Genomic DNA, 24236 nt, shown 5'->3' on the forward strand with positions numbered 1-24236 from the left:
GAAGTTACTACTGCTTGTCCACATTACGTTAACGTGGACTTATAATGTCACGTATTTCAAATAAACAGATAAAAATTACAAGAAATTAGATACTCGCCGCCTCTCAAAAGTATGTACTTAATAAGAGGGCTTAAGTATGTATCAGATGTAACCGCGTAGCTATATATCAATAGACGCAAAGATTGTATTACGTATTACAGTTTAGTATCTCAAAGTATCAGACTATTTTAGAAACACCTAGAGATTGGTGTACTGATTCAAATCACACATTTTGTGCAGTATTATACCTTTCCTTTGTTTCTTTGTCAACATCATTTTTTTGTAGCGGCAATTGCAACAAGATTGTTGAGTTTTGTGACACAAAAATTAATGATATATCAATATTTTAGTGTTAAAGAATCTCTATTTTCACTGATAATAATGAAATATTTATTCCATAGCACAAGATATATATATACGTTCACATGTACTGAACTCTAATATCGTATATATAAATAATTGCACAGTTGGATATAGTAAAGAAAATTACACTTTTTTTTTTCGAGAATAGATAGATATGGAAACACCTCGACCGTTCTCGGATCCATATTTCTACAATATTTCATGTAAAAGAACAAACATAAATATAATTTTATCTTGAAATATAACGAATGATTTTATTTTTAGTTGGGGTGGCTCAGTGGTAGAGCGTTCATCTCTGGTGCTTGGGGTCCCGGGTTCCATCCCAGCCCCCACCAAGTGAACTTTGTGGTGGACAAACACCGCGCTCATGGGTTTTCTTGAGGTTCTCCCGTTTCCTCCCACTTTCTTCATTCCGCCATTTCAGTCAACTCTCATCATCACCGTCTCCTTTAGCTTAACCGGCATAACTGTGGGACGTAAAACTTAAAGATTTCATTTCATTTTTTCATTTTTGGTTGTTACTTATTAATTAACTCAATTCACGTTTCCTTTTTATTAAACTTGTTACAGGCGCTACAACAAATATGATCTTCAAAGAGAAGCGAATACGCGTATTATATTAAAGGAAGCCATTTCTCATTCAGATGAGAAATCTGATAGTACGAAGCAGTTCGGCAAAGGAATTATTCTGTCACGTTTATCAAGTAATATGGTAACTCATAAAAATGAGAAGCGTCATACGTACCGAAAGAATGATAAACGCAATACTCAAAGTTTAACTTCATCAAGTCATAAGTTCATACATACAGCTGAGAAATCCCACCGGTACGAACAGTGTGGTGTGGGATATAGGGTACGTTCAAGTTTGGCTTTGCACATCCGAAAAGGAGAAAAATCCCACACACACAAAGAGGGTGGAAAGGGATTTTGTGACTGTTCAAATTTGGCTAAACACCCGTTAATCCGCACAGAAGAAAAGCCTCACACATGCCAAGAATGCGGAAAGAGATTTAGTCGAAGTTTGCATTTGTCAAATCACATCTTAATCCACAAAGGAAAAAAACCTTACACATGCCTGTGCGGAAAAGGATTTGGTAATCGTTCAAACCTGGTAAGGCATATGAGGATACACAGTGGTGAAAAGTTTCACACGTGCGAACATTGTGGTAAGGCATTTTCAGAACGTTCCTGCTTGGCAAGACACATGTTAACCCACACAGGAGTAAAACCTCACAGATGTCAAGAGTGTGGAAAGGAATTTGCTGTACGTTCAAATCTGATTACACACTCGTTAATTCACACAGGAGAAAAGATTCATAACTGCGAAAAATGTGGAAAAAGATTTTGGGTACGTTCAAATTTGGCTAAACACATGTTAATACACGAAGTTGAAAAACCTTACAGTTGCAAAGACTGTGGAAGGAGATTTAGTCAACGTTGGAACTTGTCAAAGCACATCTTAATTCACACAGGTGAAAAACCTCACACATGCGTAGAGTGTGGAAAGGGATTCAGTGCACGTTCAAGTCTGACTACACACATGTTAATCCACACAGGAGAAAGAAGTCACACATGCGAAACGTGTGGAAAGGGATTTAGATCACGTTCAGTTTTGGCTAAACACATGGTAATCCACAAAGTTGAAAAACCTCACAGTTGCAAAGAGCGTGGAAAGAGATTTAGTGAACGTTCGCACTTGTCAAGTCACAAACTAATTCACTCAGGAGAAAAACCAAACACATGCGTGGAATGCGGAAAGGGCTTTATTGAACGTTCAAGCTTGGCAAGACACAGTTTAATCCATACAGGGGAAAAACCTTACACGTGCGCAGACTGTGGTAAGGGATTTAATACACGTTCAACTCTGACTACACATTTGTCAATCCACACAGGGGAAAAGAGTCACACATGTAAAGAGTGTTTAAAGGGATTTAATGAATGTTTAAGTTTGGTTAGACACATGTTAATCCACACAGGCGAGAAGCCTTTTACATGCCAAGAGTGTGGTAAGGGATTTCGTCAACGTTCACACTTGACATGTCACATGGTAGTTCACACAAGTGAAAAACCTTACAAATGTGAAGAGTGTGGAAAGGAATATACTCGACGTTCAAGTCTGGCTAAACATATCTTAATCCACAAGGGAAACAAAAAACATATTTGCGAAGAGTGTGGAAGGGGTTTTACTCTACGTTCTGGTTTGGCAAGATACATGTTAACCCACTGAGGAGAAAAAAAAGTCACACATTCAAAGAGTATAAGAAGGTGTTTAATGTACGTTCAAGTTTGGTTAAACGTGTTAATTCACACAGGCGAGAAGCGTCATATGTGCCAAGACTGTAGTGAGGGATTTCGTCAAAGTTCACACTTGTCAAACACCTTGTTATTTCACAAAGTTCACCTTGTTATTTCACATAGGTGAAAGAGTTCACACATGTCACGAGTGCTGAAAAGGGTTTAGTGAGCGTTCGCCTTTGGCAAAACACAGCTTTATCCACACAGTGCAAAAACGTCACAAACGTCAGTAGTGTGAAGAGGAGTTTCCGGTACTTTCAGCTTTGGGGAAACAAATTAATTTACATAGCACAAAAACCTCACAAGTGCAATGAAGTTGGAAAGCGGTTTAGTCTAGTTTCAAGTTCGGCTAAATATCTTGATACACACAGTTGAAATTTCTCATAGGAGCCGAGAGTGCAGGAAAGAATTTAGTTAGCTTTCAAGGATGGGAAGACATATAACTACACAGATGTAAAATTTTTTCGTACTAGAAATTCGTTTCGCATCAAATTTGGTGACACAAATTTTAATATACATAAGTGAAAATTTTGACACATGCGTTGAGTGCGGAAAAATATTTGCTCTACGTTCAAATTCTCCAAGACATTTAACTGACAGATAAAAATCTTACATACAGCAAGCTTCACGTGAAAAGAAGATGAATACGAAACATACATTTTGCAAAGAACATTATAAAATACACAATGAAAAGTATTATAGGAATGAAGAAACTAAAGCGTTCTAAATGGGTAGAGTGGATTTCATTAGAGTTCATATTTGGCAACAGGTTTATTAATACAGATGTGAGGGATTGTACGTGTGAAAATTATGAAGAATGATTTAGTTTACGTTTAGTCTCGGAGAGACATATTATTCCTTATCTTACTTGTTCAATGTGTGCGACAAAATTCGTATATATCACGTTCCTTAAGACAAAAGTTAAAACACGGATGACAAACTTTCTACGTGCTAAGAGTGTTGCATGATATTTTGTCGAAGTTCACAAATTTTAGAGATGATAGCATAATGCACTAATAATAGTAATAGTAATCATAGTAGCTATAACAATAATAATAATATGTGATTAATAAGAATTATTCACAGTAGCTGACTAATGTTTATCGACTAAAATTACGTCGTAGTGCAGAGTTATATGCTCCTTCAAAATTAAAGAAGTGTATGGGTGTATGCAGGATTTCGCTTTATAGTTTAGGAAACCTGTTGAACCAAGAAAGTTGAAGTATTGAATGTCTATGACGTATTATATGAAAAAAGAATGTGCTACATGTATCTCTGAAGAGAATTTGGAAGTGAAATTTTGAGATTAGCGTTTCGGACCAGAGGTTACCATATGTAAGTGATACAGATATTTGAGGTCAACGATTTTATGACGAGTTTTAGAGAGTTGAATATTTAGTGTTCGTAATAATTTGCGTTTTGTCATCGCACTTGAGTGAGGCAAACTAATTCGTACAATTGCAAGCATTAAACTTGGAACAAATTTAATGCGATATAAGTTCAATCTGGTTTTCGAAGTAATCACAGCACATGCACTGCACTAGTAAACGTAACGGAGGATATAAGATGGGCTATTGATAACAGAAAACTGACGCTCCTTACTCTACTTGACTATAGTAAGGCATTTCAAACGATTGATTTTGACATATTACTTCAGAAATTATCATTAGTGTTTAATTTTTCTGAACCAGTGGTTAAATGGTTTCATTCTTACCTTCACGAACGTAAACAAAGAGTAGTGATCAATCAGGATCACATATCGACATGGCATTGTATCAACAGTGGAGTGCCGCAGGGTAGCGTACTAGGTCCCCTTCTCTTTGCCCTTTACATTAATGATCTCCCTAAAATTCTCACATATTCTAAATACCACATTTACGCTGATGATTTTCAGTTATATGCTTCTTTTCCCCAACAAGATATTAATAATGCGATTGAGAAAATAAATACCGAGTTAAACAAAATCAGTGACTGGCCTACGGCTCATGGGTTAAAATTAAATGCAACAAAATTGCAGTGCATCTTAATTGGCTCCCCAAGAATTCTTTCTTCTATTAATATCTATCAGCTCCCAAATATAAAATTGTCCAATACTGTTATTCCATTCTCTACAACTGTCAAAAATTTGAGAGTCATACTAAATCAACATCTCTCCTGGTCAGATCAAATAAATGGAGTTTGTAAGAGAGCATTTGGTGCCCTGCATACGTTAAATCGACTAAGAAATTTCTTACCAATATCTTTGAAGATCAAACTTGTCAAGGTACTGGTGTTCCCACATCTTGACCGGTCATTGCGACTCAGTCTATTCTGATCTAACAGAAAATCAATCTAAGCGCTTGCAAAGAGTCCAAAATGCCTGCATTAGATTTATTTCCAATATACTTACAGGGAACATCTCACATCTTTTTATAAAACACTGTCATGGCTGACGGTAGCTGGAAGAAGAAATTTACATAATCTTACCCTATTGTACAAAATACTGACTACGTCAGAACCATCGTATCTAGCCCGTAGATTTTTATATTTATCTGAATTTCATACTAGAAGCACAAGCTCACAAAATAATTTCTTGCTCTCCTTACCCAGTCACAATTCTGATTCATACTCAAAATCCTTCACAGTAAGTACTACACGCCTCTGGAACAGTTTACCTCAATTAATACACAACGTTTCCACAGTTGCCAAATTTAAAAAATCTGTAAATTCCCTTCTCTTAAGTAAAGATAAGGATACTGGTAGCACATGAGGCATCTTCGTTTTACCAGACTATTAATAACCCACATATGAACACATAACCAATAGGTAACCTATGCTAATTTGTACAGCTTATATATTCATACTTCTTTTACCGCTATAGGCAATATGCAATTTAGGTTTTCTCCATGTTATTTTTGTTTCCTCTATTGTATATTATTTTCAATTTTTGTTTTTGAAGTGTTTAACCATTTTTTATTTTAAGTAGTATATTCTTTTTTTATGTGGTTCAGTACTTTTCTTATTGTAATTGTTAATATTTTCTATATATTGGTGCTTTTTTTAAAAAAAAATACATAATGTATGCACGTGGTTAAGTGCTCGGAGAAGGCTGCAGAGCCTTAATTTTGCCACGTAAAAGAAGTCATAAATAAATAAATAAATAAATAAATAAATAATAAATAAGTTCGTAGGAGCTACCAATTTCCAGATAGACGAATAATATGAAATTTTTTGTAAGAGTATTGCTCTGTAGAAAGTTGCTAAGTATGAGATGTTCCGTAATTATGTTAATGTGTTCAGAGGTGTTAGAAGACGCATTGAATGCTTAGTGAAAGTGTTTGCATGTTCTGTAAATGTTAGTGTTGGGTCAAAAGTAACTCTGAGATCCTTATGAGTATTGATTCTTGAGATAGCTAAATCGTTTATGTTGTATGAAGTATGTAAATATATTTCTTTACGGCTAATGTTACGCATTTACTCTTATCGGGATGAACTTTTAGAAGCCATGTGTTACACCCGGAAGAAATATTATCAATGTCGCTTTAAAGCAGCTCGGGGTCCACTATTGTGTATACTTCTCTGAAGATTTTGCAGTCTTCTGGAAATAAGACCATTCTCTTAAAATTTGAGTTGTAGCATCTAGTCGAGTCATTCATGTCCAATATCAATACGAGTGTTTGAATTACGCTTCCGTGTGCTTCTCCGGATGTTAGAGTTAGAAATCGATCTTACCAAGACGACTCTAGTGCGACCTTCAAGTAGCTATTCACCAATGATATAAGTGGCCCATGAATACAGAATGTATTGGGAATTTTGTAAGTTAGATAAGAATGGTTAATGGAATTGAAGGCACTAGATAAACCGAAATAGATTGCGCCAAGTTTTGCATTGTTGGAAACACTATGTACAGCGTGATTAAATATGTTAGTGAGGCAAAAGCTATAGACATGAAACCATGTTGAGCTGTGTTAAGATAGGGAGAGGTGAATTTGAAAACTCTGTCTTTGATAATTTTCAGAGCAGACGATCTAGGTGTGTGAGAGAAGCAAGATGTTGCTTTAGGATACATGTGATTTTTCAATCCAGATTTATAAATGGGAGACGCGGGCTGTTTTCCAAGAAGAGGGAAAACAGCTTTCCCTGAAACATTTATTAAAAATGAGCGAAAGTGTAAAAGAAGTAATAGATGCTGTCGAACTAAGAAAGGTCTAGCTTCTATTGTCCGCGGGAGAGGCTCTCTGCGGCCGGAGGGAAAATAAGAGTAACTGATCCTCCGTAGGACTGATATAGATAAATAGATAAATGAGGTAACGAATTAAAAAGAGAGGTACGTTCATTGTGCTTTTTAGAATTTGTTAAAAAACTATTCATTAAAATTTTGTTCTCTCCTCATCTTTTGCACTTAATACAGCATTTTACATTAGAGGATGTGTGCTAGAAGTTTAGACCTAGATCTGATAAGAAACCATTATGGTTTAGTGTTGTTGATGCTGATGTCTGAATTTTTAAAATATAATAGGTATTTACAGCTCAATAGCTTTTTCGTGTGATGTCTTATATTAAAAAAAAATATATATCTCAATATATATTCATTTGGAAATACACATCGCAAGTCTTTTTCTTATTTCGGAATGTGTCTCGAGCTTCTTTGACGTGCCATATCGGAAATTTCATAATTTTTAATTTATGAACAGTGCAAAATCTTTTACTGTTTTATGAAAATCGGCAAAGGAATCCAGTGCCTCGTACATTGTTCTTTCTAGTAAAAGTGTCCACGGTAAGATCTATAGAACTTTACAAATTTCACCGCAAGTTCCTTCCCCCATTCAGATAGAACCTTTCCTTTTTAGTTGGATTGCTGGCTTTTGGGGATTGAGTATGAGAGGGTACGCGGTAGATCACTTCTAGAGACTCGTGGTCTAAGAGATGTAACTTTTTATATGAGATGATAGATTTTGTCGAAAAAGTACAGAGGACATACTCAAAGCTGATATTTTTACGCGCTTTATGCATATTGTACTATCCCAAATCGAGTCCCTCAATGGAATAGTCGACGAACGGGTCTCATTTGTCTCTGATGCTATCACATGTTTACTGTCGATCCATTCTTATCCCAAGTTATAGTCACCAAAATGAACAACTTTCTTACCTTGTGACGTTATTTGAAAGTTTCAAGTAAACTTCGATGACTGTTTTTATGTGATCTGCAGAAACACCGGTTGAAGTTTGTGTTCTTGCACAGACTTGCCCGGGCTCAAATGATTTCACGCTCATGTACGAGATCATTCTGCCTCTGCTGCTCCATCTTTGTAGTTCACACTAACACTCTGCCCGTTGTCTCAGGTTACAGTCACCAAAATGAGCAACTTTCTTACCTTGTGACGTTATTTGAAAGTGATTCATGGCATGTTTCAAGTATATTTCGATGACTATTTCTATGTGGTCTGCAGAAACACCGGTTGGAGTTTGTGTTCTTGCACAGACTTGCCCGCGCTCAAATGATTTCACGCTCATGTACGAGATCATTCTGCCTCTGCTGCTCCATCTTTGTAATTTTGCACTAACGCTCCGCCCTCTCTGGTCTTGCGGTCGTTCTTCTATATAGAGAATTGATTGTAAAAAGGCATTTCACTGTTCTTTTCCGAATCTTTCATCTATAATTCACTCACCACTAACCAGTCATATTCCAGCAACTAACTAATATTAATAGCACTATCCGTAAGTTTGTTTTTAATGCTTTGTATATTTTGGTAGTATATTTTAAACGTGGTTTTCTGTTCACTGCACTTTGGACCAGCATTCGTCTGTACAATCACCACACAAAACGAAAACAAAATATGGGGCACCTGATTTGGCACACTTCTCCTTCTTGAAATGACGTTGTCCAGCATTGTTTCCCAGAAATGACGTTGCCATCTGTGTTTAGCATTGTAAATTATAGAAAGAGTGTGTAATGTACCAACAAAAAATAACGGTATTTCACTGCATTTCCAGCTTGATATATCAACGTTGCGTTGTCAAACACAGAACTCTAGCCGTTACATTACTACTGGGTTCACAATGGAAATGACTAAACACATAGATAGCCCATGTCTGTATCAACACACATATTGGCCACATTTCAATATCGGTCATGCGAGCCCACTAGTGACATTCATGTAGTTTACCCAGTTTCTCAGTGAGTCCCCTTGCATAATTTCAACTTGGCCTTATTTGTAGCATCCCTATTGGTATGCAACTGTTCACATCATATTGCATCGGTTTGAGGGAATATTATTGGTGAATTGGCAATGGCTTTCATGTTCTTGACGCTAATCCTTACATTTCCGACGCTTTGAACTCACGTTTAACGAGTACGAGTGCATTTCTGGGCATCTTTCGTTAAGTGTTTCCACACGTGTGTATCTCCCTGCTTCATCTGTCGTGCTCTACCGACACTTCATATGTCTTTCTAGAGCATTTGATTACAAATTCACTATACTTAATACTCAGAACGTCACTGTTGGCCAGCATCCGTACCTGCCAACACAGCAAGGAATATTTTCTCAAACAAAAGAAAATGTTTTCCTTGGTTTCCAAAAGGTTTTCCTCTGGAGATTTCCATGCTGGTTTCCCTAATGTATTCCGAATATTTCTGGAAAATATTTCCCCAAAAATGTTTAGAAAACATTTTAGAAATTACCGAAAGTACATTTTGAGAATGCTAGTCGGAAAGTATATCCAGGAAAATATTCACAAAATGTATTAGAAATATTTTATTGGATGTAATCTAATATGTTTTCACTGTTGATAAGGAAAATATTTTCGAAATGATAATAAAAATGTTTTCAATATATGATATGGAAAACAATGAAAGGAAATATATTCCATATATTTGAAAAGTGTTTTCTAATAGGTTATATGCAATATTTTCTATTTTTACAAAAAAAAAAAAAAATATTGAATATATATTTTTTGAACAAACTCCATGGCTCTGGATAAGTAGAGTAACAAATAAAACACTGTTCTGACCAGAGCAGAATGAAATATATTAAAAACTATACTTACAATGTGTTACATTTACAGAGTGTTTGTGTCTGATGAAGAGGACGTTAGGTCCTTGAAACTGTAACACATTGTAAGTATAGTTTTTAATATATTTCATTCTGCTCTGCTCTGGTGTTTTATTTGTTATATATTTTCTAAAACGTTTAAAATATTTTAAAAATAAATTCTTTCGTAATATAAGAAATATTTTTCAGAAATGTTTTGAAATTGTTACTTAATTTTAACAAAAGTATTTTGGTAACCTTCTGTTATAACCTAAATTGAATATTTTCGTACAATATTTTAGTCTTATTTCCAGAATATTTTATCGGATTTTGAATATAAAACTAAAAGAGGGAAAAGCAAACATATTAAAAATGAATAGAAAATGTTTTCCGTTATGTTTTGGAAAATATTTTGGTTTTAGTGAACAACATTTTCTGATATATTATAGAAATATTTTTACATTGTTTTCAGAATATACTCTTCCGTTACTGGAGAAAATATATTTCTTGTTATATCTGAGAAATATCCCAAATACTTACCGGAAAAATTTGTAAAAAATGTTTGGAAAACATTTTATGTAGTACAATAAGTATATTTTTAAAACGTTAGAAGAAAAATAATCTAAGGAAAATTTTCACAAATTCTACAATTGTGTTGAATGTAATGCAATATGTTTTCAATGTTCAGAGAGAAAATGTTTTCAAAGTAATACTGAAAATGTTTTACATACATGATATAAAAAACACAATAGGGAATATATTCCATAGATTTTACAAATGTTTTCCAACGTGTTACTTGCAATCTTTTCTATTGTTACGACAAAACGTATGAAATATAATTTTAAAAATGTTTCGAATATTTTAAAAATAAATTCGTTCCTAATATGAGAAATATTTTCCAGAAATATTTTTAAAACATCTATTAATTTTGTATGGAAATGTTTTTGTTACCTTCTCCTGTAACTTTACCGTAGGAAGTCCAAGAATTTTTTTGTCTCAAGTAGTTCCAAGGGGAAAGGGGTTCCTCGAACCCACAGTATAACATACTATAACTCACATGGTGCCATCTAACAAGAAATGAATATAGAATAAGCGTTCAGAACTTACTCGTGGCTGATATGTTATTTCCCAACATAAGAACATAATCCTTGTTATATACAAACGAAAAAATCTAAGTTCAGGAAATATATTTGTTGAAAATATGTCATGAAAGTCCAAGGAGGGGGTTCGATGAGCCCACTACTTAGAAATAATTTTTAATTTACAAGTTACTAAATATTAACGCACATTAATGATGTGGATTTATCAAAGAAGTAATAATAGACAACAAATAAAATTTTCAATATTTTAATCAAGACTTACGACGGAGGTTTTCAGAAAATATACTTGTAGAAATTATGTCACATGGAAGACCTATGAGGGGGTTCGATGAAACCACTACTTTGAGATAATTTTTAACTTACAAGTTACTAAATAAAAATGCACATTAATGATGTGGATTTATCAAAGAAGTAATAATACGCAATAAATAAAATTCTCAATATTTTCATCAAGACTTACGACGGGGTTTTTCAGAAAATATACTTGTAGAATATATGTCACATGGAAGACCTAGGAGGGGGTTCGATGAACCCACTACTTTGAAATAATTTTTAACTTACAAATTACTAAATAAAAATGCACATTAATGATGTGGATTTATCAAAGAAGTAATAATACACAATAAATAAAATTCTCAATATTTTCATCAAGACTTACGACGGGGTTTTTTTCAAGAAATACAAACGAGTGGGCTCGAGAAGCCCCTCCCTTGGACTTCCTAGGGTTAAATAAAATATTTTCATACAATATTTTAGAATTATTTTCAGAATATTTTATCTAATGTTTAATTAAAAAAGTTAAAACAGATATTAAAATGAATAGAAACTGTTTACTATCATGTTTATGAAATATAGTTTGTGCTTTTAGCTAATAGTATTTTATTATATATCAAAGAAATACTTTTACATTATTCTCATAATATATGCTTCTCTTACAATAAAAGTACATATTCCTTGTTATACCTAAGGTGAAGTTACATCCTACAAAGTTTGGGGGCTAAGAATCAGTAGGCATTGTGATTTGAGTGACTTGCAAGTTTTGGTAGTGTCACAGAAATCTGAAGTTTCACGATAAAGGAGTATGGGTAGGCAAAATTTTCATCATAGTAGCTAATTAAGGAACTACAAAGTACGTAAGTAAATACGTGTTTAGTAATGCATTATAAGCTTTAATTGCGAAACTATTACGTTTGTTTCCGCCATGTGCTGAAACCCTAATCCGGCACCCCCTTTGGAGTCCTAAACCGGCACCCTCTTTAATGGCATATGTGTCATTAGTAGACCCTATAGTTTCTAATCTTTATTGGCTATAGTCGTATATGAAATAGAGTTGCTCGAGTTCTGGGGAAGTTTTTCATTGTTGCAGCGCCGAAAAGAAGCTGCCTTAATTAGGGAAACGGAAAGAAAACCACGCACTATAATCATAATTGCCCAAAAGAAAATATGACTGAGGCCATAACTGCTGTGAGATCGCAGGAAATGTGATGAAAGAAAGCTCAGTATCTCAGAATTCAGCTATCTTTTCAACATTTGAAATTCTCATTGAATACACTGCTTCACCAGAAAATGACGATTCATGTATGTTCTGTTCAGACAATGATGAAATGTGAGTTATGCATCTCATGTGTTCAGACTGGGCACATGTTGAATGTATTGGAGCTGACAAAGGCGATTACATATGTGACGTTTGCCGATGATTGTGATTGGTGCTTTTTGTTTGTTTATTGAATAGTTTTCATAATTATATTGAACGTTTACGCAAGAAGCGCATACATACAATGAAAATAAAAATGTTTATATTTCTTCAACATTTATATGTTTTATCAGTCAAATTGTTTATATTTTCTGAAATAAAGTCATGGTACGTCATTATCTGGTCATATTTAATTTTCTTCAGTTTATTTGGTAATTTTTAGGTAACTCACTGCTAGTAATATACGAGGATGCTGATTTAGGCTACCTTTTTTCAGACTCATGAATTTGATAGGTTTCAGAAAAACCTTTATAGCTTCAACCACGTTAGACTTATCAATTTTCTACTGCCAACTGAACATAAGAAACTTGTTTAACTTTTTATATTGAATACTTAAAAATGACAAATTCTAATTCTGCCAATTATACGACTGAAAAACAAACTGGGGTGCGGGATATGGCTACTTTCCTCTATATATATTAGTGCACTGCACGGGTCTGGCTCAGGCGGTCCAGCTCAGCTGTTTCCTTAGCCCAGGCTGGGCTTGGGCGGGCGGGCGCTTCAAGTAGGGCTGGGTTCGGGCGATTATTTGTAGTTCTTTAATAATTATTGACTTTAGTTAAATGATAATTGCAATTAAACTAACGAGGAGTGAAAGGTATTACAACCAATGCAACGTTTACAGTTTGTATTGCTTAGCGGCTCAACTTTTTCTATCTAGAGAATTAATTGTTCACCCTAGTGACCGGCCGGGCGTGGGCGAGTTGGCTTCACTATTAATTTGGGCCGGGCCAGGCTTCGGACAAAAACTTCAGAGCCTGCATTGGGCTGGGTCGGGCCTAGCTACATTCGAGCCGGATTAGGTTCGGGCTGAAACATTCGGCTCTTGCAGATCTCTAATATATATATATATATATATATATATATATATATATATATATATATATATATATATATATATATATATATACAGGGTGTTCGCGTGCACTGTTTACAGCGTTTGGGAGGTGAATCTACTCATCGAAACATGAAAAAATGTTTATGAACATGTGGTCAAAAGCAGGGATGCCACATTTAATAATTTCGTACTAGATTTAGTGATTTGCTATTGAACTAGTGAAATAGTGCTACTTCGGATAAATCTGCATATTCTAGTGATTTTTGGCGTTTCCTTTCTGATGCAGACAAATGGCAAGGAAATGGTTCTTAAAATAATAGGAAGAAGTATATTGCAGTTCGAACGAATATAGAAACTTCCAATTATTCTTTTTTTTTCCTCTGACTGAATGAAACGCCTGCTGTTAACGACCTTTAATAAACAGCAGCTATCTTTGGTCCGCTACCTCCTTTTGTTAGCAAATATGAGATGGACTAAAATTGTAGTTTTTATTTTAAGAAAGTTAAAAAATCCCTTAATTATACGGTACATTTACGGTTTGTCACGCACACAGGCACAGTTTTTACTTGCTTCCCAATGAATTTGAGGAACATAAATAAATAAAACGTAAGTACCAGAAAGTAGAATCAATACAGACATTTTTATCTGTAACACATTTGTTGAGAACTATAGTTGGATGTCACGTGCAAGTCCTCTAAACATGTTCCATCCTTTAATTTTATCCGTATACCAATTCCTAATTTCAGGAAAAATTTCCATTAACGATGGCATATGATGTTCTACACTCTTGTACTTTATGTATGTGAGACCACATGAGAAACCTCGAGACAATACTAACAGGTTTTCTTCCAGGCTCAAAGTATGTGTGAATGTGCTGAACTGGGACTTTAATTGCGTCCCTTGTACAAAAATAACAAGTAATCTTAGTGTTTATTTATTTTAGTCCTTGGGGGAGGGGGAGATGGAATCTATCCCTCGGAAGGATTTCTGAAAAACAAAAAAACACTGGATTCTAACTGCCAGTGTTTGTTATATTACACAAAATATGATTGTGTTTATATGTAAATGATATTGCGTTTTCATTCTGCAGGAGAGGAGGATAATAATATCTGGAGAATATTTTCTATTAGAATATTGAAGGTGATTGCATTTCCTCCATCGTAACTTGGCCAAGCTAGGTACATTATATATAAGGATTAACATAGCCTAAAAAGCTTTTTCCATGGCAGTTTTATGCTGTACCCATGCTTCTTACTTTTCGGTCTACGGGACTCTGTATTCCGAAATTTTCGACGGCTCCCAAGTAAGAACATAAGTGTACCAAAGACATAGCTTGAAAAGCCTATATATGTGTGCCCATTTGAGACATGGGTTACAGTTTAAAGTGGTATAACAACTACATGAGCTCCCAGCGGAAATCGAACCATGCTCTCCCGTGCTCAAGGCGTATATATATATTGTTGAGTTGATATTGAGCTTAACGTCCCTTTTAGCAGCGAGGCGTGGACCTACTGATTAACGTGGAATCCGAACTAAATGTGGACGTCTTTTAGGCCGCGCCTCTATTACTTTCGAATGCGATTGCGAATGCGAATTTCCCAGCACGTGTAAATAAATTGGAGAGGCCTCGACTACTTCCGACCAGCAAATTGCGGAAATTGACGAAGAGATGCGAATATTCCAACCTGTTGGGATTGTTCGTCCGAATACGTGCGAAGGAGAGTTGTCTGCAGAGGAATTGAGCGCTACGAGAGAAATAAAGTTTGTTTTAGGTGAAAGCAGACGACGTTACAAGGTGCGGAGATAAAATAAAAATTAAGATGGAAGTAGGTGTTCATGGTTTAATAAATTGTGCTTTTGATAAAGTTGCATTGTGGAACCAAGATTATCCAGATTATCACAAACGACACGTCGTGAACAAATTATGGGCAGATGTAAGCAAGGAACTTGGCGTGGAAGGTATGTATATTTTTCTTTGTTTTGTCTTTAAAATATGAAGATTTAATTAATACATGAACCAAAACTTTTTATTCAATTTATATTTTATTTTTCTTCCTTAAATAATGATTTTAGGAATATACGTAATTATTGATAAATATGTTTGAAATAGCAAAAACGGGTTTCTTTTACACATGGAGAAAAGTTTCTTAGAAAGTAGATTGATTTTGTAATCTCTAATTTTATGTAGTTAATTTATTTTAAAGTGAAAATAGTAGCGGTTACCACGAAAGCATAATAATAAAGGGAGCGACATTCAGTCTATTTTGCATACAAAGGAAATGCCATTTATCCTTTGAATGTGCAAAATATGTCATTTATCCGCATTCGTCTTGTTCGTGCTCTCAAGACTTTAAGGTACGAATTTTGAAGCAAAACTATTTCACATTGAAGCGTTGAAAGAGACATTGCAACTTGATTCGCATTCGCAATCGCATTCGGAAGTAATGAAGGCGCAGCCTTACACGTCATTCTATTACCTGTAGTATGCAGCGCCAGGCGCAAGTATTTGAACCAGCGTTGCCAGATCTAGCATAATTTGCATTTCTTTAGAATCTAGCATCTTGCTTTTAGCATCCTGCCCAAATCTAGCATAATTTCAGCAAGTTCATCAAAAAGCCGTAAAACCTGAAGATGAGAAAGAAGTTGGTCGTGGGGAGAAAAAGAACGACAGAAATGTATACTCTTCCATCGATTCATATAGTCGGTAAACCATACAGACAGTCTTATTTTCCGAAGTAAGTTAAAAACGGCTTTGGGCTTTTTTTTGTGGCTCCACCCAGGGTTTTCTAATCCTTTAACTGCGATGCATGGTCGAAGCTATGGGAGATATTCTCCCCCCAACTTTTTGACAACTTCACCATTTTTATTTCTGACTTCATGACCATCTTTATTCCTGAAATGAAAGGTCCGAGACCGACCAAAAATTTGCCCCCACCCCCCCAGCAGACAATTCCCAACTCCGCTTATGCTGCTAGGTAATTTTCTTTCAAAATATGTAAACAAACACTTTGCATTCATTTATACGATCTATATGCCATTGAGTCGGGCAACGACTGCACTAGTTTAGTTGAGTTAAAGCTTTGGTGCGTGAATTATTGAGTTCTATCTACGCATTCTTGCGTTCTGCGTATTTTAAGTTACGTTATCGTATCTCAACTTCGTTTTTTTTAAACTCCTGAATTAGTAGTTATGAGGATCTAGCATAATTTGACCGAATCTAGCATAATTTCGATCAGGTTTTGGAATAATTCCGAGCTGTCAGCCTGGCAACGCTAATTTGAACTAGCAAGTTTTGAAAACAAATGAGTGTTAATCACGGATTTACTCAAGGATGTTATAAAATAGAGGATCTTGCTCGTACGTACCTTCATCCTATTAAATCAGTGAACCCAAAAAACAGCCGAGGATCGGCACGTCTGATTGGATACTCTCGTTTCTGCCATCGTCTGATTGGCTACTTTCGTTTCCGCCATGATTGTTGGCTCAAAACGTTGCGATGCTATTGGGCGGAGTGGGCAGAGTAAGAGTGGCGAAACTGACGTATGGCTTCAAGATTTTGTTGTAAGGGCAGAACCTCTATTTTATAACATCCTTGGATTTACTAAATAAACACATAACATACATTAATAGCATACTAGCTGATAATAGCTGATGCTATATAAGGAACACCGATAATGGTGAAGAAGACAAGAAAAACGAGTGTTAGATTGGTGGACCATTCGTTTGTGAAGCGTATGTGAAGTAAAGAAGATCAAAGCTAACATTTCAAACAAGTAAGGGAGAAGGGGGTAAGAGTACGCACATAAGCTTAATTTCGTTCTAGCTACATTATATTGAGAACTAAAAGAAAGTTTCATACATGAATGGAAACATTGATCCTTGGACAACAAAACGATACAATTCTAGACCCAAGGTACATAGTGTGTTTGAGAAAAAACAAATTAAACAAAACAAGTCAAATGCGTACTCTTAGACTGCTAGGAGTCTAAGAGTGCGCAAACACATGTGTAAGAGTGCGCATTAACAATAATCACAAACGAACGGTCCCTGTCCTTTGTATCCCGACCAAGCGTCGTGCCACCATGCTTTGCACTGTCCACACTGAACCCAGTCATCATCAAATGATTTACCACATCCCACACAAAAAGTTATTTCAGCTTCATTTAATTCGTCCTCTTGGGTTGAGGATGGTCCTGGAACTGCTAGTTGTTCTTCATCTGGAGTCTTGTTGGGCTTTGGCCTTGCTTTTTCTAAATGTTTCTTTTTCTTGGTAGTGTTCACTTTGTTTTCTGTTACCTTCTGCAGCAATTTGTTCTTGTACAGTGACGATAATAATATTTCAGACTGCTTCCCTCTAGATTTTCGTTTCTTAGTGATCGAAGCTCTTGGTAATGGACTCACATCAAAAATACTTTGACGTGGATAACTTTTGTGCAAATGGACTTTGAAGAGCTGTTAGCATTGCCAGACGTTGAGGGCTGTGGAGAATTTGACGATGCAGAACAATGCTTGCTGGTCTGAGACGATGTTTGAATTATTTTGTCAGTCATATTGGTTTGTTTATCTGCAGACTGAACAGGTAGAACATTCTCGCACTCAGTAGCGTTATCATCATCCGTGACTGTAATTTTGGTTACCTCTGATGGGGCGAAGTCTTCATCGGAAAATATATCGGGATTGAAAGGGTAGATGCCAGTTGCTGAGAAGGCATTTTCTGCTTTCTGAACATTCGCCACTCTTGTATACGCAGCGTTGAAAAGCCTGGCAACTTGCATTACTGTAACCACTTTTCCAGGATTAGATGTTAGCCACTTGTCAACTTCTTGCTCATAAGCATTCTTCAATGAGCTGAAAAATCCTTTGTCCAGTGGCTGCATTTTATGACTTGCGTGAGGTGGAATCGATAGAAGAGTAATATAATGAGCTCAACAAAACAATACTGCACCAAGAGAACAATGAGATACATGATTATCTAAAATTAGAACTGGGTCGTCTGGCGATGGCTTAATGTAGTTAGTAAAATGTTCGAGCCACGTTATAAACAACTTACTTGTCATTTGCCCTTTATCAGACACCATTTGTAAAGTTCCAGTTGGGGCGCCAAAGAACAATTCCGGCTTCATTCTTTTACGGGAAAGTATTAACCCAGGAGGGATATATATACCCGAAGCACTAACACAACATACGGATGTCACTAGTTCACCACGTCCTGCAGATGTAACTTTGCTCACATGGCGTTTACCCTTCCCCGAATACACTTTAGGTAATTTGTTAGGAACAGTCGAAATACCCGTCTCATCTACAATAAAAATTCTGTTTGGTGGAAACTTTGAGTCTTTGTAGCATCTCTCTAGATCGGCAAAGAACCTTTTACATTGGACTTCGTTGAATCCAACAGCTCTGGCAGTACTACATTGTTCCGGTGTCCGTAAGGATAGATTTTGCCTGTTACAAAAACTCAGCAGCCAGTCTTTTCCTGCTCTCTTCTTAGTTGCATTGAATCTGGAATGAATACCATATCTTTCCGCGAATTCATAAACTAAATCCATGAGTTGCCTGCGAGTTAAGCCATAAAACCTTTCATCCATTTGTCGAATATAGTCGCTAATTCTTTCTCCATTTCCATATCAAACACATTGCAAAATCTTCCTAAGGAATCCGGAATAGTGCCCTGAAACGACACAGAGCAGAAAATGAATTACGTTTAATGTAAAACTAAACAGAGTAAACCGCGGTGGCTCAGTGGTAGAGCGTTCACCTCTGGTGCTTGCGGTTCCGGGTTCGATCCCAGTAACCGGCAAGTAAACTTTGTGGTGGACAAACACCGTGTGCGTGGGTTTTCTCGGGGTTCTCTCGTTTCCTTCCACTTTCTTCATTCCACCATTTCATTCATTACTCATCATCACCGTCTCCTTTAGCCTAATCGGCATCACTGTGGGCCGTAAAACTCAAAGATTTCATTTCATTTTCATTTCAAAGTTACAAAACTTGTTAATTGTTTTAAAGCTCAAAGATGATAACGAACAATAAAATAGTAGCAGAGTTTTAAATGCCATAAACCCCTCCCCTAATTTAGTAGTTGCAATTTCTTGGTCATTCTATGTGTTCGAAAAATAAAGCAGAAATTGATCACTTTTAATATTACAGTCAAATTTTTAGTCTGAGACAATATACCTGAAACATATTGAGTGGTGGGCAAGAGGGGACCCGGACAAATCTGCCAACTACCAAATGCGCCAAACGCGAAAATGACCAAATGTGCCAATTGTGAACATGGACAAATCAGCCAATGGACAAATCTGCCAATTACCAAATCTGCCAATTGACAAATCTGCCAATTACCAAATCTGCCAATTGACAAATCTGCCAATTACCAAATCTGCCAATTACCAAATGCGCCAAACGCGAAAATGACCAAATGCGCCAATCGCGAGAATGGACAAATCTGCCAATTGACAAATCAGCCAACTACCAAACCTGCCAATTACCAAATCTGCCAATTACCAAATCTGCCAAACGCGAAAATGACCAAATGCGCCAATCGTGGGAATGGACAAATGAGCCAATTACCAAATCTGCCAATGGACAAATCTGCCAATTGACAAATCTGCCAATTGACAAATCCGCCAATTACCAAACCTGCCAATTACCAAATGCGCCAATCGTGAAAATGGACAAATCTTCCAATTGGCAATTCTGCCAAACGGAAAAAACCCAACTCTGTTTGTATTATCATCAAATAACTGGATAATCTAGTAAAAACATAAAGAAAGAAAGTATTTATGAATAACAAGCAAGAAACTAAGAGTAATTAAGAGAAAGTAATCAAATCATCGCCCAAATATTTGAGGATTTGAACGAGGTAACCATTTACAATAGCATTAACATTTACTTTTTGGGGGAGACCGGGGCTGGTTGACGAACTGCATATAACTCCTTCATTAATTAACATAATGAGCTGTTGCTACTGTTATAAAAGAGCGACCTATGGATGCAGCTGCCACCTTTATATGGAATTTGTAACTTGCGGATTATGGTGTCTATTAGATAAAGAGTGTTTTTGCCAGTCTGAAGTATTTTTTTCAGTTCTCTGTTACAACATCACAGAATCGTCACTACTTGGGGTACAGAGGTAAGTAATATAGCATTAGTTACATCTGAACTTTGTTTTTATGGATATTCAAACAATAAAACGGAAAATGCCAAACAATTGCTGAGTAATTACGACTTTGTTGCACAAAATTGTCTTGGGATTAGTTGGCGTATAGCATTTGGGGTTGGTTGGCAAGTGCGCCAAACAACCTCATGTGAAATTTTATTTCATTTTATTTTTATTGTTACATTGTTTGTTTTATTGTTATATATTTGGTCTAGGAATTAATTCGTGCGGGTGGACAAGAGATGGCGCAACGAACGGAGCGTCCCACAGTTCCGTGTATCCACACATGTGTTGCAAACCCCTGTCATCGCGTATCGTTCGTAGTATAGGGCAGTGGATTAAAGCGTCAACAACACCAGTTTGTAGTTAAGTGAACATGGCGCAATTTGTGCCTGATAAAGTGTTTTTGCGGGGTGTCCTGCTGCATTACTTCAACATGCAGAAAAGTGCGACTGAAAGTCATCGTATTTTGGTGGAAGTGTATGGTGACCATGCTCTAGCTGAGCGAACGTGTCAGAAGTGGTTTGCACGGTTTAGAAGTGGTGATTTCGGCTTGGCAGACCAAGAGCGAGCTGGACAGCCAAAAAAATTTCAAGACAAAGAATTGACAGCATTGCTCGAGCAGGATTCGTGTGAAACGCAGGAACAACTTGCAGCAGCATTAGGCGTTGATCAAACAACAGTCTCCAAACGCTTGAAAGCCATGGGAATGATTCAAAAGATGTCACATTGGGTTCCACATGAATTGAAAGACAGAGACGTTGAAAGACGAAAAACCATTTGCGAATTGCTGCTTCAACGACAGAGCAGAAAGGGGTTTCTGCATCGAATTATTACGGGTGATGAGAAGTGGATCCATTACGAGAACCCTAAACGAAAAAAGGCCTGGATGAAACCAGGTGAACCAGGTCCATCACAACCAAAACGAGATATTCACTGTGCAAAGGTTATGCTGTGCATATGGTGGGATATGAAAGGTGTGGTGTACTATGAGCTGCTGCAACCGGGTGAAACTATGAATGGAGAACATTATCGACGACAATTAATGCGTTTGAAGCAAGCTCTGGCCAGAATGGGAGAACAGACATGATAAACTTATTGTTCAACATGATAACGCTCGCCCACATGTCGCAAAACCGGTCAAAACCTATTTAGAAAATGTCGGATGGGAAGTTTTACCCCACCCGCCGTATTCACCAGGCGTTGCTCCTTCGGACTACTACTTGTTCGATTGCATGAACAACGATTTGATTGGACAGCGGTTTACTTCTTCAGAAGATATCGAAACATGGGTCTCTGACTGGATCGCTTCCAAGGATGAGGACTTCTTTCGCCACGGAATCCGTACATTGCCTGACAGATGGGCTAAATGGTGGCTAGCGATGGACAATATTTTTCTTAAGGTATTTATGTATTTTGTGTTTGTACTACAGCTTCAATGTGTGCGTACCAACCGCACGAATTAATTCCTAGACCAAATAGTTTACAGTTCTACCAATCTTTTACTTCAATGTTATAGAATAGCATGCAGGTATTGGATTGCTGTCAAAATTTAGAAATCGAGTAAAGACTGTATGCCGGACTCTAAATTTTCTGAATAGGCCTAATTCTCAGGATCAAGAATATTTTGCATGTGCTCTTTTGTTACAAAAATAGAGGCCTAGCTATTGCGTTTTCTTTCTTTGTGGAAAGTAGGAAATAAATTGCATTTCTTGATAATTCAGCTAAACATATCTTAGTTTCTCTTAGCTACTTTGTGAACAGTGGGAAATAAACTACCTTTCTTGATAGTTAAGTTATTTTAATTACATTTTGAAATAATATGAAAAATTAACGTACACCAAATCATATTAAAACTGATGTGGTTTGATAATCTTGTAGCTTTCAATGTCATGACAACCAAGCCAGAATGAAAGAAAGAAGTTTTCATATTTCATAATGCTGATTCTTTTAAATGGTGTGAATAAAAGTAATTTGAAACTTCAAATAGCCTACTTCATTGCAATATATATAATAGAATTCCGAAAAATAACGTATATTTCTAATAAATCCAATTTTTTGTGTGCTTTGCTATATTTAAAAAGAATGCCAACTAGCCCCACGCTATCAGCCAACCAGACGCTCAGTAGGGGTCGGTTGGCATACTCCGTTTCAAAAGAAAGAAAAATTATTTCTCGAAAACTGTAAGCAACAAAACAAAAACAAAAATGGAATTTATTAGAGGAAACATTGATCTGTCCGTACACATCCATTACATTGCAATACAGTGCACAATCTGCTAATAAAAAAAATAAAGAATGAAAAGTTCGCCAACCAGTCCCGGTCTCCCCTGTATGTTTAAAAAGTTGGTTATTTTGTGAAGAACGGAGAGACATATGATGTAAAAGTTCAATAAATCGTACATGCTCTAAGGCAATGAGAGATAATTTGCTTGTAATTATGTGTTAATTTTGATGAATTTATAACTGTTAAAAATGAATGTTTTTGTTATTTGCTGAAGTGATTGGCCACTTTCTGCACTGAGGTTATATTTTGGGGCGCCCGACCTCTTGGATATTACTAGTGATGGGCAGTGGGAATATTCCCAGTGGGAAGGGATTTTTTTTAAAAAATGGGAATATTCCCGGGTTTTTTCCCTGGCCTATAAATTCCCGGGAAGGAATTTATATCCATTTCTTTACTTTATCTTCCAAATTATTAGAACCGTATGGCTAATAAATGACTTGAATAAAACGGAAATCTGTCTATAACGGAAACTCCTCACAGTCCTTATCGCTGTTATTCCTTCGAGTAAAATTCGGACCCACCGCCTTTTGTTTTATACAAGTTTCACTATATATATTAGCTAAAATGCTAGTTCTTCGCACAGTATGACGAAGTTTGTGAAAAATATTTGAATCCCCCAACTCCCCATATAATGCTCATTTCAAAGATTGATTACCCGGTTTACTTCGACTGAATCTATTCTTTGTTCATGTGATACTCACCGTGACTTTTTATTTTTAACTCCCCCCTCACTTCCCATACCAGTGGAGGCAATATTTTACAGTAATGGCATTGGGAGTCACCATTCATCTCCGTGACCCCGAACACTAACATAGGAATTCGACACTAATACCAGTCATTTTCGATTATTTGTATATGTGATCCCCCTGTGACACTCTTAGGGATGATAGATGTATCTCACCCCTACAACATTTTTTCCTGGTTATAAGTAATATGTGTACAAAGTTTCGTTAAAATTGCTCCGGGCGTTCCAGAGTTATGTTACACAATATATAGATACATACAGACACACCTACATACATTATTTTTTTACATATCATCCTCTTGTGACCCTCCTAAGGATGAAAGGGGTATCTTTCGCACATAGTGTTTGTTTCCTCACTGTAAGTAATACTTGTACCAAGTTTGGTTGAAATTGCCCAAGGCGTTCCAGAATTATGCTAGAACATATACACACATACACAATTCATACATACGTATTTTTTATATACAGTACATCCATGTTTATCCAGACTATCTGGGACCAAAGGCAATCTGGAAAATCGAAAATCCGAATAATCCTGATAATATGGATAATAAGCAAAACAAATCCTGAGTCAATTCACTTCAACGTCTTGTGAGTAAAGTTTTCTAAAACTCGATAAGAATCATTTTATGTACAGTATTACCATAA

The 24236-nt window shown here is 36.3% G+C and overlaps 1 protein-coding gene across 1 annotated transcript in view; it reads left to right on the forward strand.

Moving 5' to 3' along the window:
- LOC145670512 (uncharacterized) overlaps nt 1-12689 on the forward strand; it is a 56278-nt gene extending 43589 nt beyond the window's left edge. The window contains exon 2 of the mRNA XM_081739263.1: nt 973-12689. Within this exon, the coding sequence (XP_081595389.1) occupies nt 973-2629 (1657 nt within the window). The 3' untranslated portion in view covers nt 2630-12689. The remainder of the gene's footprint in view (nt 1-972) is intronic.
- Nucleotides 12690-24236: the final 11547 nt, after the last annotated feature.

This window comes from Thermobia domestica, chromosome 14 (assembly GCF_964235325.1).
Source record: "Thermobia domestica chromosome 14, izTheDome1.hap1.1, whole genome shotgun sequence".
Lineage (NCBI taxonomy): Eukaryota > Metazoa > Arthropoda > Insecta > Zygentoma > Lepismatidae > Thermobia > Thermobia domestica.